Source organism: Rhodnius prolixus, unplaced genomic scaffold (genome assembly GCF_049639745.1).
Source record: "Rhodnius prolixus isolate KJV_2025 unplaced genomic scaffold, Rpr scaffold_2, whole genome shotgun sequence".
Taxonomy (NCBI): Eukaryota; Metazoa; Arthropoda; class Insecta; order Hemiptera; family Reduviidae; genus Rhodnius; species Rhodnius prolixus.
Genome location: NW_027411592.1, coordinates 47,030,941 through 47,050,436, shown reverse-complemented (window position 1 = coordinate 47,050,436; position 19,496 = coordinate 47,030,941). Strand labels below are relative to the sequence as shown.

At 33.2% G+C, this 19,496-nt stretch overlaps 1 protein-coding gene and 1 long non-coding RNA gene across 4 annotated transcripts in view; one reads left to right on the top strand and one right to left on the bottom strand.

Moving 5' to 3' along the window:
* LOC141449780 (uncharacterized) overlaps window positions 1–19,496 on the top strand; it is a 195,860-nt gene that overhangs the window by 110,021 nt on the left and 66,343 nt on the right. The window contains exon 2 of the long non-coding RNA XR_012455690.1: window positions 9,804–9,905. This is a non-coding gene — a long non-coding RNA (uncharacterized lncRNA). The remainder of the gene's footprint in view (window positions 1–9,803; window positions 9,906–19,496) is intronic.
* The window catches only part of LOC141449770 (myosin light chain kinase, smooth muscle-like), a 117,485-nt gene that overhangs the window by 35,918 nt on the left and 62,071 nt on the right, over window positions 1–19,496 (bottom strand). For all 3 annotated transcript variants that reach the window (XM_074119510.1, XM_074119513.1, XM_074119511.1), the window contains exon 9: window positions 2,802–2,970. In XM_074119510.1, the coding sequence (XP_073975611.1) occupies window positions 2,802–2,970 (169 nt within the window). The remainder of the gene's footprint in view (window positions 1–2,801; window positions 2,971–19,496) is intronic.

The window sequence follows — 19,496 nt, the reverse complement described above, 5'->3', positions numbered from 1 at the left end:
TGGTTCAAGTAATAATTTGTTTAAATTCAGGTAGATTCTTAACTTTTAATGGAATAATGGCTATAATAAATTATAGGCTTACGTAAAAAATAAACGCAAATACAAAACAATACTTTGGGGCGAAATGAATGGTTTGTGGGTTGCCGATGGATCATTAGAATTTCTCTTTTTAGGAGCCTCTACAGTATACTCGTACTTTCAAGTATAGAACTGTTTTTTTTTTTTTTTTTTGTAGCGATAACACTGTCTAGAAGCGGCAGAGCACATAGAAGGTCCATCAGGTGTAGCACCGCGACAGAGAGTCTACAAAATGAAGTAGTGGCTAGCTTTTGGTGTTAGAAATATGAGGAAAACCGTTCAAGAAACGAGTTATAACACAAGTAATATTTCTTATTTGAAATTATTTAACAGCAAAACAGTTCCTTGGAGAGCAAGTGACTTTCCGTTAGAATCTAATCTCAATTAAAAAAAAAATATTATCGACGCTCGCTAAATTACAAATATTGTAATAACCACCAAATGGTGTGCGTGCTCTGGACTCATATATTAAAAGCCTATCGAAAATTAAAATAAATCAAATGATAAGCCTCCTGTTCCGACTATTTTTAGGTACTGTTTAGGAGACGCACTAACCTTACATATAACAATGTAAAAATTTGTTATAATTGTTATTAGCATAAGCCCTAAAGATGACCTAGTTCTTAGGTAGAAAGTTTGGTGAAAAATATTTAAAAAATTATGAATGAAATTGGCAATATTCTTCCTTCCTTTTGAATTAATGAATCAGTCACCAAAAACGATGAACTATGCCATGCTATTTACCATTAATTTAAACTAAGTTTTACTAGAAACTATTAATTACTACAGACAGTTATTAAAATCAACCAAACAAGTCATCTTATTTTACCTAGCTCTAAACAAAAAAAAAATAATGTTTGTATTTTACGCATTTTTACGATTCTCCGTTACTTATTCATGTTGCCATAAACCAGATCGACAAACAACCGCATGTTTAAGAAACCACTGGCTCTGTTTAGGGAGAAAACATTTTCAAGGCTGTTCAGAAAATTAAATCTGAGAGGAATGAAAATGTTTTTTCACACAGCAATAGTAAAAGAGAAATGGTAATCTTTATACAAAACCAGAAAACTACGATTGCATTTCCGACATCTGTGAAATAAATATGAATTTATTATTTGAATATATCCATTTTTAGTGAATGTTTTTAGTTCCGTTACGTTTGCTCGAGATTTTTCTTATTCCAAAGGTCATCATGGCATATATGAATGCAGTATAACTGAGAAGAAGCCGTTTTTTTTTAACGTCTGTTCTACCTTCAGGCATCTAATAGCATTTCTTTATGATTTATATAAGCTATTAGAAATGTTCCCTATAGATTATTACTTGATAGCAGTTTTATATTATCGAGCGTTGTTCACATAATGACTAGCTAAAGAAACTCTATCTATTATAGATATCTATTTATGATTGCTAAATTAATAAAAAGTAGAAAATAGAAAACAAAACAAGAGATTATATTTTATAAAAAGATAGGCTGTTTCATTTTATAAAACCAATTTATTTCAGTCGGCTTTTTTGTTGACTCCCAAAATGCTCTTAATTTAAAGCTACCATTATAAATCCTACAAACATGGACTCTTCCTTGCAGGATATATTCGGCCCAGGAAAGAATAAACGTAAAAAAAAGAAGAAATATAGGGATATAGAAGGATAGGGATCCTTCAGGCAGAGCTTATCTTCAAACTACCTAAAACAGATTTATTTTGTAAAAATTTGTACACTAACATTTTGATGCTTGATTTTAGCATTTACTTTAGTTTTTTCATTATGCTGTCGCGTTAAAAAGAAAGAGATTTAAAATGAACTAAATTTGAATCCCTCCAAATTTATGACATTTAAACCTCGTCCGAGAATTGTATATTTCTGTATCTCATATACTCATACTGGGAACAAGATTAATATGACTTGGATTTGTGTATATTGTATTTTGCTTTGAAATAAATTTATAATTAATAAAAAACTGAGCGATGTGAAAATGAGGAAAACGTGGATGTGCTAGGATTGTTTAGACGTAAAAAAAAACTAGAAGACTGATGTATTAAATCGAGAGCTGGCTGAAGCAGATTGAGGAATCCCAGGCCCAGTGAAAAATTGCTGGACCGAGAAACAAGAAGGCAATTAATTAAATAAAAATCTAATATTCCAATTATCTGACGAAGATAATAAATATTCAATTAAGATCGCATTAAGATAATTAAAATTAATTAAGAAAATAACAAGTTGGTTAAAAGCTTGATACTGAGCAATGAAATTGATTTAGAACAGTAGCTGGGTCAAACACGTGGTACGCATCCCAAGAGGCCTCGACTGACCCTACTTGGGTTCGTCATATCGTTCTGTTACTGAAACTTACCTCGAAATTTTAAAAAAACAATATAATAATGAGAAAAAAAATAGCATAGGGCCTGAGAATACGATGACTTTACAAGCAAAGGTAGGACAATTAGGGGAACGTGAAACTTAAAACAAAAACCTTACTTTGCTAAAAATTACTTAATGATTTACATTTATTAGTAATTGGTTTCAAGATGTGATTTAACAATATAGGAATTTTATGTAACTGAAATATGTACCAAAATAAAAGAGGAATGACATTAAGGCTGTAGCGAAATTTCTTATAGCATGAATACTAACAGAAGGTTATTAAAAAGAAATTATAGAATGGAAGAGGGTTATGGTGAGTAGATGAAAGGGGATTAGGAAGAGAGAAAGACTCTTACCGGGAGCGAAGACCTGTAATGAGAAGACGACCTTGGCCGACCCATGGAGGTTACTAGCTTCCGCGATATACCAGCCAGAGAAATCTAGGCAGCACCTCTTTATCTCAAGCCAATGGTCTGCCCCCTCAGATGTGCATACAAACTGGCTCTTTTCACGATAATATTCCACCTGTAACAGTAAAAAGAAAATTTAATTGAATTAGCATCTAATAATGGTTAGTAACAGCGGGACATCATTTAAATGTACAAAGCACATGATGTACAAGAAAATGAATTTTAGATTTCATTACAATTCAATTTCCTCTCTTAAGCTTCAGCAGAATGAACTTCAGCCTAGAAAGCGCTACTTCAATAATGTTTTACTTATCTAGTGACATTTATCTATTTATTTATATTTGTTGTGGTGTTTGCTGGCAAATAAGAGAATCAGCAGCTATCTTGCGCCAAAATAACTTAATCATGATTAAGGGTGACAGTAGTGAGGTTGTGCTTCTCCCATGGGAAATTCGATGGGCAATCCGGAGAGGTAGCCATCCCGACAGGGTAGTAGAAGAACCAAATGATGCAAAAGATTGTGACAAAAAAAAACATCCAGAAAATTGCAGCGAAATTTGATTGGAATTTTGAGAACTGAAGGTAAGAGATAGGCACGAGAGAGGTTCACAACAGTCGTTACTTTTAAAAATTATTACCTATCATCAGTTTACCTGTTTAACTATTAATAAATAAATCATCTGTCAGTTATTTTATCATTATAACATTTGCTAAAAATGTTCTGATGTCTTTAAAATATGATTTATCAAAGACTTCAGTAAATTTGTTATTAAAAAAGTTGTAATTATGCTATTTAGATGCTCATGAAACCTTTTTATTTAAAAAAAAAAAATCTTAAAATGAACACGAATGCTCTTAATGGAATTAAGAACTAAATTTTCTTGAATGTTAGTTACATTAATGATACCTTCACCAACGATTATTAATTACAGAGTTATTAGTCGGCCGACTGTTTCATGAAAAAGCTGAAGGAACGTCTTTTCTAAGCAATTAACTCTTCACGATTTTTTAGCGATTACTAAGAAGTGAAGTTTATAAAGTACTATCGTTTTTTTTTTTCAGTTTATTTCTGCTTAGCATAGAAATATAAATTCCTAATTTCATCTTCACATGTTGTCAATATTTTTAGCACCATTCTTTCCCACAACAAATTTTGTTCTCATTTTATTTTTTTCAATGAAACCAGTCAATTATGTCGAAGGGAGATAATTAATCAGCAAAGCGACAGCTCGTGGTTTATTCATTTAACGGAGATCAAAAATAATGCTGATTAAAGAGATTATCAAAATTATAATGTAATAGAGAGGTAATTTAAACTTATCATAATCCCAACGGCAATTATAATTATTTGGAACACATGTTAAACATCTGTTAAAATTAGATCAATAACTGGCTGTGATACTATCATGAATTTCAGAAAATATTAAAAATAAAATTGTCGGCAATAATTATTATTAATTATTAAAACTGGAACGCACATGTTTTTTTAATATAAGGCATTTAACGTTGATGTGGGAATAACCCTGAATAGAAATTTTGCTAAGTACCAAAATGAAAATCAACTTCGTTCTAATCTAAGTTAATTCAAACAAATTAATTGCTGGAGTACCATGCACACCCGTTGTGGTACCAAATTTTTTCGAATAACCTTAGAAATATTGGGTTTCATCCCTGTTATAAAATGGGAGAAAATAGAATAGTAGACCATGATCTCTTCTTTTAAGTGGAGCTTATCGAATATAAGATTTTTCTTTCTGAGTAGTCCACATGGTGACCAATGGTTCGTAACCATTGTTTTCAGCCCTGCCTGCTCTAACATTATCTCTTTCTAGGAGCCTCTTACAGCTCACTTTTTAGTGAAAGACAGATTTGTAAGGAGAGAATAATGTCTGGAAGACGGTAGTGCGCGGTAGTAGGAGATGTAGCACAAATTTATGTGTATCTTAGGATGGAAGATTTGCGAGGAATCGGTCAAATAAAAACAACTCGTCTTTTTGCCAACGTTTCGACAAATATATTGTCCTCTTTAGGGCGTAGCTATGCGGGTTGGTTGAGTTACAGAAACTGTTTAATAATTTGCGGTCACGAAAACTATATATTCATATTTATGTGTAACTTTCCGACATTTCAATCTGGAATACCTCCAGTCTCCTCTACACCCAAAGACATTATTCCCTAGTTTTGGCTCTCCAGTTGAAATAAGAAATTCCTTTTATATATTTGCGCTACTTAATATTAATAAAATTAATTTAAAAATGTCAATGTAATTTAATTTTAACAGCCCATATTATTATGAAATCTAACGTGCAAGAATTAACATTATGTAAGAAATTTTTTTTCCACAATTTTAATAATATAGCAGGTAAACAAATTACATACTTTCTTGTAAATGTATGCTAGAAATATGTACATATATATCAAAGTACATACTACACAATATGAGTTTGTGAACAATATTATTAAGTAGGAGTGGTTTAAATATCAACGCTGTGCGGGTATCCTTCTCAATCCCGACAATGTTTACTAAAAAGATGTCCTTGATAGCACGCTCCAAGGAATCTCTACCACCCACCAACTAGGCGCCTGGATTGTTAGGTTTTATTCTTTTTTAATATTTTAATTTTTATAACTATATTTGGAACTTTTTTATGAGATACAATTATTATTAAAATTAGGTTAGCTCAAGGTTAAACTATTGATGTATAAAACTATTGAAATCATAATAATTAGGTAAGGGATTTGCTCAGTAGAGATAGAGATGCTTGAATACAGCTGCCGGATCATTGTCCGAAAGGTTTGTCTTGGCGAGGAAATACTGTCCGGAGGATATAAAAAAAAATAATAATAAGAGATATTACAGAAGAAATAAAATAATAATTGCACAAATAAAAAATGCAGTGCTTTTTCCTACTATTGAAATAGATTTAAAGCTCAGACAATAAGCATTATCAAATTGTTTGAGTGCCCTTAAAATGCGTATTTTGTATCAATTTGTAATTTAAATCAAATGAAAAGCTTGAAATGAACTTTTTGTTTCAAATACAATGATACTTAAACGTAACAATTCGTTCTGATCTATTCATAATTTTTGTACACATATAAAGGACAATGGTGAGTTAAAAAGATTACTTTGTACTCATTGATTCATTGATTGTACTCATTAACAGCTAACTCTGGATACAATGTGAGATCAAAAACAATAACAAATCACTCCTTCAGACGATCTTTATCCATTTCATCAAACAATAGATAAAATAATTTAAGCTGATGTTAAGAAACTTGTCTGAATTCTATGCCAGCTAATTTATCACCTTTCTTATTTTTGCGATTAATTCAGTGTAGCCTTAATTTACAGTAGTAAATAAATGAAATTTAGGTTAATGAATTTTCTGACTAATGAATAAATGTCCATTGCATTCATAGCTACATCCGCTTGTCATGCAAAACAATATTACACAATTTCTGTCTCTATAAAAGCAGTATATTATTTAATTTCACTTACTACAGGGACGATCAGATAGATGTTATTCCTTCAAGAGTTTAGGGGCTGACTATACGTAGCGCTTAGATAAATTTTGCAACTGAAACAACAGGCTTATTTACCCAATTATACTAAATTAAGAAGCGATCGTCTTAATAAAAAACGTAAGTTAAACCTGCTAGTCAGTAGTCACAGATAAATCTTTGATAGGTGGAGAATATTTATCCGACCGTGTTCATTGATTTTTGAATTGATTCAACAGAACTTGGGCCCAGGGTTGGGAGACAGACCGATATCCAAATTTAAGTAGGCAACTACAGGAGTGCACGCACCATCCGACAAAAAGTGGCATTGTGACCACCTTAACCATGGTGTATTCGAATGGTAAAATCAAAACAAACGTAATTCTTTCTATTTGAAAATAATATTTTCCATTTTAATATTCCATTTAGATATAACTCATATATTCTTAAGATTTTTGCTGAACATCCAGATAGTAGATTAACTCACTTGTTGGCGAAGGAGGTTGTTAGAAAGAAATGTTTCTGGTTTCAAGATTTGTCTGAGTTACATGGTGTGGAACTATAACGAGCGTATAGTCCTAATTGGAAGCAGCAAATGATAACCATTATTGATAAGATAAAATCAGCTGAGAGGTCTGAATTTGAATAGATCAGAACGAATTGTTACGTTTAAGTATCATTGTATTTGAAACAAAAAGTTCATTTCAAGCTTTTCATTTGATTTAAATTACAAATTGATACAAAATACGCATTTTAAGGGCACTCAAACAATTTGATAATGCTTATTGTCTGAGCTTTAAATCTATTTCAATAGTAGGAAAAAGCACTGCATTTTTTATTTGTGCAATTATTATTTTATTTCTTCTGTAATATCTCTTATTATTATTTTTTTTTATATCCTCCGGACAGTATTTCCTCGCCAAGACAAACCTTTCGGACAATGATCCGGCAGCTGTATTCAAGTATCTCTATCTCATTTCTTGCTAGAAATGCCAGTTTTCATGAACTATATAAATGCCTAAATTATGACCTAAATTACATGGAACTGAATATTGATCACTTTTCTAAACAAATAATATTTAAAGTGCGAACGGAAGGCCTAAATCTAAATTATAAACCCTGGATCACTTGCAATTATTCGTGTTCAATGTGCAACCTCAAATCTATTGAATCTACTTTTCATTTCTTGGCTGAATGCCCCATTATAAGAGAGTTCAGGATCCGATACTTTCATAAGCGCGTGCTTAATAAAGAAGAAGTCCTATGCTTACTAAATGGTAGTAATTGGGGAGCTCTAAATAATTTTGTAAAATGTGCGATGCGTTATAGGAGGTATTTAGTTAATGAATTTAACTATTAATTTATATATTGTATACTTTAATTATTATTACCAAATACTACAGTAACACTTAAAACTAGTATTCTTATGTAAATATAGTTTTCTTTTTCCTCACTTTTCTTTTCATTAAATATGTATTTATCATTAATTTAATTATTTTTGTTTCAAATGAGCCTCTGACAGACGGTAATGTACCATGTCATTGATGTTTATAGAAAGAATATGTATATTTTGTTTTCCCAGCTGTTTGGCAGCTGGATTCGAACATTATTATTATTATTATTATTTCTTTCTATTTGAAAATAATATTTTCCATTTTAATATTCCATTTTGATATAACTATAGCCAGAAAGTGCTTTATTTGGATGCTAATATAACATCAGGAAGGGGCGCCAGACATAAATGATATAAATTACATGTTATTTGTTTCAATATCGTTATGTAGCAATTTACAAAAATAAATCACTTTTCTAACTACTATAGATAAATTTTGAAAGTAAATCGACAATTACTATAATAAAGATTGCTATATTTTTTTAAATTTTATTTTATCCTTTTTCATTCTAATCAAAACGTATGGGTGTATAGCTAGGCTAGTAGATCAGGTATTGCGCACAAACGCATACGTGAGTCTAGGTCGGGCCTTAAGGCAACAACTTGTACAGCCGTAGTCTTTCTTTTCAATATTTCGTAATGTAAGTTTAAAAAAATTACATCAGATTTAGCAATGAGTTTTTTTTTTTACCTAATTAATTGTAGCAATTAATCCAACATCAAAATTTAAAGTATGTGCACAAAATATTATCTATAGTTGGAAGGGGTTGATACTTGATTCAAATATAATCCTACATTACATTTATCGGGATATTATAAGTTCTTGTAATTTTTCATTGTTAAGGGGGCTAAGAATAACTAAAACCAAAAAAGCAGATTTCTTCTTATTATGTTCAAAGTACGGCAAAGAAGAGATTAAGAATATGTATAATATTTTTACGATTACCACTTCATATTTCTATTTATTTTATGCCAAATCTAAATACAAATATGTGAAACTTAACGCTAAAATCGACGGAATTCTAGAATGAATAATAATTATAATCAAATGGACTTCAGGACAATCAGATAATCTTCTCTTTATTGATGCCCACTTGGTTTCTAGTCAGTCTCACCAGATGTGTCATGTAATCTTCCACAGTTCATTTGCTAATACTCCTGAGTTAAATCGAAACATTACACCTGGATTTACAGATAAGAGTTTTCTTTCAATAATATTTCAGGCAGCTGTGACTTTTGATGGTGTCATTAAATAAATTCGTCTATGTTTAAAATCATTTAAAACAAAATAAAAATAAATATTGAATAAAAATATGGTAATAACAAAAAAGATTTGGAACTAACAAGAAGAAGCTCCCCGTAGGGGGAAGTGGGCTAGCCACTTCTTCAGAGAGCTTGGCGCCCCTGCGGGTATCCCCGTCTAACAACACTTCAACACTTACACAGACACCAATGAACACTCACAAACTATACCTAGGGCCTGCAGAGGTAGTTGTTTGTGGGCAGCTACTTGGGTTTAGCGAACCCACAGGTAAACTCGAGTTCCTCACCACACACACACAGACGGTTACACGCATTCGGTATAAATATCTCTTCCTCGTAGGCCGTGGCAAGGACTCCTGGGAATAATGGGAGACGTCTATCGGCGGGCTTCTTATCCCAACACATGGCCTCGGCTTCACCCGAGAGCTCCACCTGAAGGAAATTTCTATTTCAGGGGATCGGCAAGGAAATACCGTCCACCTCAGGCGGGTATCTAGGGTCAAGAAGGTGGTCAAGGGAATACAAGTCGGTAGCTGGTACCGGAACGTAGTCTTCCGTGGCACCGGACTATATCGAAGTGCTCTATGGTCCCGAACTGTAACCAGTTCCATTCGTGCGTCTGAGGAGGTGGGACCTCGTACTTTGATGAACCTTAAATGGTTAGTATGGCTAATAATTTATATATCTTTAGGCCTAGCTCACTAATTTTTCCTCTCCCAATTACCTGCATCCAATATCCCAGACCTAAATGTCACTCCTACACACTCATCCTACTTTCATTTTTACAGGCAATGGGCAAGACTGGGAAATAATCTGGTATGCAGGTAACTTTACGACCATTCAGCCCTTCTTATCCACCGATGAAGAAAGCAAAAGAAGGCAACCGTGCGGTAAGTACTGCTAACAAGTTATTTCTAGATTTAGAGGAAGATAATTGGGATAGGTTTTTGTCTAAAAAAAAAAGTGGGGATGTTCTCCAATGAATGCAGCTTTAAACTATATTCATTAAGAGCCACTCAGGCAACACTAAAAGTGTTTAAAAGCTTAATGACGGTCCATTTACATCCTTTGACTTCGAAGTCAGCTTAAGAGCATTCTGTCTTTCAAAGGTTTAGACTTTTAAATCACTCTTATTTCTTAGCTTTGTCTGCAATATTTCTACATCAGATTAAACACTTTCTTAAGTGAGAAAAATATATAATGGAGAAGAGAAAAATAATCATTTCATGGCATGTTTTTTCATCCAAGCAATAGGAATTTTATAAATCTGACAAAGCTTTGTGTCTCATTGCAGTAATTTGTATAAAACGAACAAATAATAAGGAACTTATTAAGAATAAATACAAAAATTATTAACTGGATTTATTGCGGAACTCGCATTTATCATTACAACTGACATTTTACCAGCAATAACAAAATTAATGTCATACTTGTAATTTAAATCAATCAGTTAACTTTATGTTTGTTTTTCATAATGACTTTGACGCTTGTTTTCTTCAGTTATATGAATACAAATTGCATTACTTTCAATAAAAGGTGGAACGTGCTCTGGAAAAGACGATTTGCTCATTATCCCTAGATCTATTTAGTTTTTGTTTTGACAGTCTTCACAGACATTAGACGACAAGACTTAGTCACGATTCTCCCTCCCTTTTAGAAGGGCCATAAAACAACCTGTCCATGCTAGAATTATATATCCTTTAAGATGTGTCACTGAAAATCCAGCTAACATCTGGAAAGATTCTTCAAGTAGAATGCAACGCTATTCTCATCCTGGTATGCCTACTTAATGGCAGAAAGCTCGTGATGGTCGTACACATGTTTATACAGGTTTATTTACACAAGATCTGGAAGATATGTTTGAAACTCTTCTCCTACATTTTTTGTCAACTGTTTCGAATCTGTTATTGATGGAATTTATTTTAGCTTAGTTCTTTTAATTGAAGGTAACTGCCCACAAACTTGTCGGCAGACGTTTCTCCTCTCATAAAATATAACCTTTGCGGTGTAAAAATTAATAGATCCAAATTTCTGTTGTGTATGGAACTTCGGATTTAAAAATGCGGTATATACATATACACATTTCATGCTTACCAGACTAGAATTAAAACTATTACCGCTCGCATGGCGAGAACGACTGGATAGAGAAATTATTTACAGAATTATATTGTGCTCATACTAGCGCCAATATCTAACGCTAAGTTTAGAAAACTTAAAAAAATTTACTTTAAAATTTTTGAAGGAACTTGCATATTCTAACTTGAACTACTATATAATATTAGTAACATCTAAACTCAAAATTTGTCAAATTTTATCTTCAAACAGTTAACGAAAAAATATATACATATAAACTGGACTGTCTTAAGATAAGTAACGCATTATTCTATCGGTAAATATGCATTCAAGTCTAGACATAAACAATAAACTTTAAGTTTATTGTAGGAATTCATTGTGATATGAATATTTTTTCATAATAAAGCAAGTAGGAGAAAGTCAAACATTGATTCGAATAAAGTTCTACTAAATTTCTGACGAGCAAAATTAAAGTTAGCTCTAGTGTATTAAAATAAAATAAATGGCTTGCATAAATTTCCTATTATAACAAATGAGCAACAGTGAATACAAAACAAAGCATTCTAACGAACACAAGATATTGCAGATCTTTTCAAATCTAAATCACAATCTTTCATAATGGGATTGTCACATCTTCTGCTATTAAAGTCCAATCTTGCTTATAAGTATTACAGAATAGAATGCTTCATGTTTTAAGCTTTACAAAAGAAGTGTGTTGTTGGGTTTTCTAATGACGCATTGCTCACGTGAAGACAGTCATTAGGACTCCATTTGATGTTGACCTTACTACTTCTTCACTAATGCCCGCTTCTTTATAAATTCATTTTTTTACTTCAAGGAACTGTCCATTATATTTGCTCTTCATTCTAATGTACAATAGTTTTTTTGCGACAAGTGCTGCTATGGCGCAACTTTTTCAAACTAAAGTAAGTTGAACATTTACAAACTCAAGTAATAAAGGCTTTAAAAATAATATAGTCATATCTGTTTTTTAATGCCGAAATAATGTTATATTTTCAGTTGGTTAGCGATAAATAAAATACTATAATCTAATTAAAAGATGTATTACTTTATGAAAGTGACTACATCATTTGAGTGTCAGTTGATATAAATTTGATCATATTTATGATTAATATTGTAGATTTTTGGTGGCACTTTAAAAATAAGAGCCTAGATCGTCCATCACTTCATTTTTATTTCTGTTTCGTATGTTTCTCAATTTCTTTTATTGCAAGAATTCCTTCAGCTCCAGTTTAGTAAAAATGTTATTTTCATTTTAAACGCACGTCCCATAAAGATAACAGTATTCTCTTCTCTAAACATATATATGTATTATTTATCGAAAGATATTTTTTGTTTTTGTTTTAATAAGCCTCAAAATTTTGTATTAAAATTTTAATTCTAGAAATAAATCATTTTCTTTTCGCTGTACTTTTTTTTTCTACTACTTTTTCATTGACTCTGAAGTTTTAAAAATGTTTTAACTTTTTTTTTTTAGAAGAAATCTGTTGCAATATTCGCTTCTTCTGCAATGAGACTGAAATGTTGTCTAAAACATCATTCTCCCAGACAATTCAACTTTAAAAAAAAACTCCGACGTATATTACTTTTTCCTCTGATAACTCAGCTCCCTGTCTACTTGTCGCAACAGGGAAGTGACGCATCTCCAGATCTGTAAATTATTCAGTCCCTAAATTATTTTGGTCCCTAAATTGTACAGAATACTCAGCTGCATGAAACTCAGGATATTACAGAGGAGAAAGCAACTTAAATAATTGGACACTATCCTGTCAAACCTTGCAGATATACAAGGATAATCGCATTTACAAATCCATTACCGAGATGTTAGTACCTATTGTACGATCTACAAACAAATAGAAGACGAAGAGTGACAAGATAAGACAGTGTTAGGTCAGTAGTGATCGACAATACTAAAATCTACCCGATGGCTGTAGTGTAAACTGGTGACTATTCGTACGTCAAACTTTGAAGATCAATATTGTGTATTGAGGCGTGTTTGTAAGTAAAGCACAGACCTTACATATGGCCAACATATTTCATTTATGTATTCTATGTTTGTTGAATTATCTTCTATATGTTGGTGATCATATACTGCGTGGCACTATAATACTGTTTTTGCAACACTGAAACGTGTTCTCTGAGTAATAACTAAAACATAAACAAATGAATGTAGTATCTACAAATTCTATATGAAAAGAGTAAACACGCCATGTTAGAACAGGTCTAAGAAATGTATGTCCATGTTTCATAAAAGCTCAGAATGTCTCCAAAGACAACAAAACTAACTTAGATAACCACTTGAGATTAGAAAATATGCAAAAAAGGTGACGCTGTCATAAATTGGTGGGCTCGTTGTATATTTATGATGTAGTTCCTAATATACATAATATATATTTTTTTGTTTAGAATACAATTTTAAACGTGTAACAACTTCTATTAAAAGTAAAAACTTAATTTTTTTCGAACTCTTGAAATGCCTATAACAAATTTAGATTTTAAGTAAGAAATAAAATTCAAAATAGGGTACAGTTATTTTTAACGATAGTAGCCATTGGTCTGAGATCTATTGACAACCAAAACCTCTTTTTAGTAATTATTCACAACCAACAACTAGGTTTAAAATGATTTAAATTTCTTCCTTTTAATACAAAATATTTCATAATGAAAATTTTGAAGTTTATATACAAATGCCAGGAAAGCAGAAATATAGAGGAATATGTCTTTAAGACTGGACACCTTGGATAGAGAACCTTGATAATCATTGTATAATGATGCTCCTTGGAACGAAAAATCTTAGTTATCTTTTACACTCTGTACGGGAGATAATTAATTTCCTGAAGGTCACGATGCTATAGGAATCATTAGGCCTTACCAGGTTTGTTCAAAAAGTTTGAGAACTAACGAGTAATGTTTTTGTTTTTCAGACCTGAATGCTCTGGAATTCAGTTCAGAAAGGTTATGATTATGTAGAAATCCTCATTACACCACAATCTTTTTTACAGCATAACAAATGCTGGGTTTACATTAAATCATAGGTAGTTCCCACTTGGATTATCCACATCTTCTGAGGTCTTGGTTTTTCAGCTAGTAACCCAGCCCATAATCCGACAGCTACAACGCTGAAAACCACTATTTAGATTTAGGAAACCCTAGAATATTAACAACATAAACTCAATTACACTTTACTGACCTACTGAGGTTCGAAATCAGCGCAACAAGTGTTTTGAAGTGAGAAAGCCCTTTAAAATAAACTCTTACACATACCTCAAAAGCCAAAACCTTCTTAGGAGCTCCAAAGGAGCTTTACCTAACATTATCTACTAGATCAGGGCAGAAGCTTTATCAGTAGTTACCACAATGGACGCTAAAACCAATAAACCCTTCCTCAATCTATGTTACAAATCATAAAACAACTAGTAATAAATGATTTATTTTTTTTAACTTCGGACGTATCTCTTTAAACAGAAAACTGCCAATCATCGGACTGAAAGACGCTGAGGCTTCTAGAAGCAGAAAATCTAGGGAAATCAACTGCACATGAATTCGGAAGTGAGTACACCAACCACTTAGATGATTCCTTCCTTAAAATGGATTTATATGTATTTTAAAATTGATTTACAGACATGAAAGTGACCCGGAATTCTTTCTTCATTTACCTTTGCTAACCTTCTTTTATTTTATTTTTTTGGGTCCATTTAATATCCGAAGGCAAACTTATTTTTGAGAATGAAAAAACAGATTTTTAGCATAAAAGTGAACGAACGTTCTACATCAAACAGTCTTATTTGTAATTTTTTTTTTCTTCTTTAAAAGGTGACTTGATAATTTATTACTGAATTCGAACTTTGAAGTTCCTTTCTTTTTTTGGTTTTTGTATAGGATTATGTTAATTAAATCAACTAATGAAACTCAGACAGATGTCGGCACTATTGTTCTTTGGTATTTTATTTTCTAAAAAGCAGTTGACTTTTATCACAGGCAAGAATTCTGAATTGGCGACTGGTCAGTTTGAAGATGTGATGATGGTTAGATTAGTGGATGTGATTAAAAGCGGACATTTAAGATTATATTTTTATTTTTGGAATATGAATACAAAATATATACATACGTGACACTCTACCAGTTAGGGACATTTGAACATAGTCGTAAAGAGGAAATAAATTAAAATGAAATAGGCAACCATACGGATAAGCAAACATAAATTTTAGGTAATAAAACACAGCGGAAACCGTAGAAAAACCAGCCAAGTCATTTATTACGATATATATTTCTGAAGATTATACGGTAATGATGACTTATTACTCGGACTAGTAATATTTGTCATTAATCATTAGGCTTTTTAGATTTCTTTAGATTCTAGTTTATTTTATATAAGAATTCGATCTGACCAGATTCTTGATTGGTTGAGTATTTAGTACTGTTGGACGATTTGTTTCATCCAATTTATTCACGACTAGTCTTATAAAAAAGAACTATGTGTCTTACACAATCTAATATCCTTCAGCTTTTAATAGATAAATAAATAAAAAAATACTATTGAAATTAAAAATTGCGTTTTCCCACAATATGGTTGACATCTATAAATTTATTAGATTGATGTAGCGAAAATAATTTAGAAATGTTCTGGAAGATCTACGGAATTAGACAATCCTTTAGAGCGTACCACAATATATTTTATTGTTCTACTAACTCTACAAAACAAAATGTTCTATCTGACAATTTTGATTTGTGAATTTATACCAGTTAGTTTTAGTAATCTGGTGTCTAATCATTACTCAAAAATAAATTAGACCCTACACCTAGTACGGTTTTATTTTAAGTAAAGACAAAATGTAAATTCAACTAAATGCAATTAGACTGAAGATAAAGCTCCGAGTTAAACTATGAAGTAGAGCAACATCCTTGCAACATTTTATAGGCATAGAACGATTAGGATAGCTTTAAGGGTGCTTAAATGATCGTTTTATTAAGAGAAAAATATTTGCTAATGTTGTTTTCCTTACTTTCCTAGATTATTATTACTATTATTATTATTATTATTATTATTATTATCATTATTATTATTATTGATGGATTCGCCAGTTTGGCCTTTGTCTTTACAAAGTATGCAGACCGCCTCTTCTTTTGGGCAAGTAGCAGCCAAATGGCCCTCCTTTCCACATATATAACAGGCTTTACTTCGATCGGGGCCTTTACATTCACCTGATCGGTGACCATAGCCTAGACACCTAAAGCATCGCACAACCGGCGTACGTAGACGCATGCGGCAGTTTACCCATCCTATTTTAATACGAGAGCGCGGCACGGCAAGCAGATTTACTGCTGCAGCTACTTCTAATTTGACAATTGCCATCCTTACTTGCCTGTCATTGGCAGGCGTTAAAAATGCCTCTACTCCTCCTTTATAGGTAGGGATTAATGCTTTTACAGCTTCCACAACTTCCTCGCTTGTGGTAAATGAGTCTAAGTCTAGGATTTCCACTGAGGATTGCGGCACCATCATTTTCACTATCTTATTTTCTCCTACTGCGGTCTGAATGGATTGTGTAAAGGCCTTGGCTTGATCGCTAGCCCCATCCTCGTCCAGCTCAATAAGGACCTCTCCTTTTTTTGTTTTCCGTACACTACGTACGTCAACAGTAGTTTCTTTTACCTTGCCGCGGATTTCCTTTAAAATATCCTCATATTTTTCTCCATCTGCAACCGGGATCAGTACCGCTCCTGTTCGAGCACGCTTTTTCCGGATTCGTCGTCCCTTGTTTACATTCCCTTTTACCCCTCTAGTCCCTGTAGGATCTTCTTTACCCTGCAGTTTCTCACTATAGTTTAGCCCATTCGGGAGGATTCCAGTGGGAGAATCAGCCACATCAGCGCTAAGGGGCTCCTCTTTCTTCTTCTTTTCTTTACGGTGCGCCTTTTCCTTTTGCTTCCGCTTATCCGTGGAGCGCTGTAAAGGGGGTTTTGCTTTATCTATGGAGAAGACGGGTAAAGACTCCGCATTTCCACTCAGCATTGCCAATGGTGTTCTTCCATCTTCCTCGATCTCCTCCCTATCACTCACAACTCTTCCTCTACTTCCAATCTTAATCCATCCTGCGTCTTCTTTTTCAGGCTCTTTCGGAGGCATCTCGGCGTTTGGTATTCCCTGGTGACTGTCTTTTAATATTTTGCAGACACATTCTACACATTTCAACTTTTCCCTAGCATTCACCTCTTCCACTCTTCTCCAAACCGTGGGTCGAGAGGCAACATGGGGAGGTAAACTATTACCTCACCCAGTTCCTGACGGGGCATGGGTACTTCCGAAAGTACCTCCATAGGATCGGAAAAGCAGAAGACCCTCAATGTACCCACTGCGAGGAATGTGTGGAGGAGGATGCCTACCATGTCTTTTTTGCCTGCAGTCGGTGGGGCGTGGAAAGAAGACGAGCGGCCGATGCAATAGGTGACAATAGGAGGACGTCACTCAAAGAATGCTCCGCGAGGAGAGAGGATGCGCAGCAGTGGCTGTGTTTGTTGAGGACGCCCTGAGGAAGAAGAAGTTCGTGGAGAGCACACACCCTCACCAGCAAGTGTCCCGTGCCACTTGAGAGGGGGAAAGAGTAGATGTGGCCTAAAGATGCGGAAGCCCGAAAGGGCAAATAGCGAAGGCCTTCCACGAAGTAATGTGGTAAACGGTTCCGTGGAAGGTTTAGCTAGGAGACGGGGAGGTTTTTAGTGGGTGTGAGTCCCACATCACCAGGACTGGCCCACCTGGTATCCATTAGATTTTACTCCCCGGAAAAAAAAAAAAAAAATATTATTATTATTATTATTATTATTATTATTATTATTATTAGAGGCAAATAGTAAAAAAATATTTTGTGGCCATTTTACTTGCACATAAATGTTATGCAACAATATGAAAAGTTCCCTGTCACTTTATTCTACAAATGTAATGAATAAAATAATATCACCAATCATACAATCTGGGTAATACTTTGTAGAACGAACATTAAATAATTTTTCGAAAGCATTGGCGAGCCAGCCAGCTTTCAGGCCAGAGAGCAATGAAACATTTTACAGATTTTAAAGAGAAGAAAGTATACAGAAAAAAGAAGTAACAGTTGTAAAAAAAATAATAAAGAAGTAATTGATAATAATCAAAGAAGAAATGTAAAAAGTTCTTCGGTTTATTGAAATTTTGAAGCATTTTTGAATAGGGTAATCGTAGTTGTTGAACAGAACTTTTCTGTTTTTACACAATGAAAGGTCTCCTTTAAGATTCGGGAGGCGATCAAGCCTTTCAGTTCTTCACTTCTACGATTCTTCTCTTTTTCTTAACCTGTATCAAAGTAGCAACTCTGTTTCTGGGTCTTCAGACAGTAAAAACTGTAGAATAAAGATTGTTTTTTCCTTGTAATATGCCCTCTGTAAAGTGTAACATGTGCGAAGAATGAAAACTTCATGCTAAAAAATTGCATAGCCCAATAGTAAATAATTGATAATTGCAGAGGAGAAAAGAAGACAACAATTTATGCTTTAGTTACCATGAGTGTTCTCGGAATAAATAATTAATTTGTTTTCTCTGGAAAATGGCCTCATTTCAAAAAATAATATATTTTTTAACTTTACTGGATTTTCCAATTTCCTCCATTTACCGAATTTTGGGGGAGCGCTGTTGGGAATCATTTAGCCTACTGCTTTATTCTATCACATTACATATGGGTAACTACTTTGAAAACAACAAAATGCAATGGAATAAGTATTTCTTGTAGCGTGCCCTTAGCTTGCAGATCAATAAGGGTGCAATGAAAAAAATTGTTATACTTTCGAAGATTTCTTAAAATTTGATGTTTCCTAGTAAAGGTGGTCTGTAAAGAGAATAAAACACTGGAGCTAAAAGTGCACTAGAAAAGACTCCAGGCACCAATCAGCTCAGGCTTTAGTGAGCTAATCAGCTCAGGCGTTAAGTGAGCCAATCAGCTCAGGCATTAGTGAGCCAATCAGCTCAGGCGTTAGTGAGCCAATCAGCTCAGGTGTTAGTGAGCCAATCAGCTCAGGCGTTAGTGAGCCAATCAGCTCAGGCGTTAGTGAGCCAATCAGCTCAGGCGTTAGTGAGCCATAGAGAAATAAAGCAGTCCGTTAAATTATTTTTCTATTCGAATAATATTAAATTTATTTCAGCCATTGAAAATATTTATGGGATTTTATCATTAATTCACGAGAATATTCTAATTCTAATTATTCTTTTGATCATAACTTATGTTTGACGTATTTCATAATCATTTTCTGATGACCTTTACAATGAATTAAGAAACTATTTCATTAAAAAATGAGTACCATTAAAACCAAGATTATTAAGCAATATTTATTTTAAGTTGTAAGGTAAGAGAGCCAGATCGTTT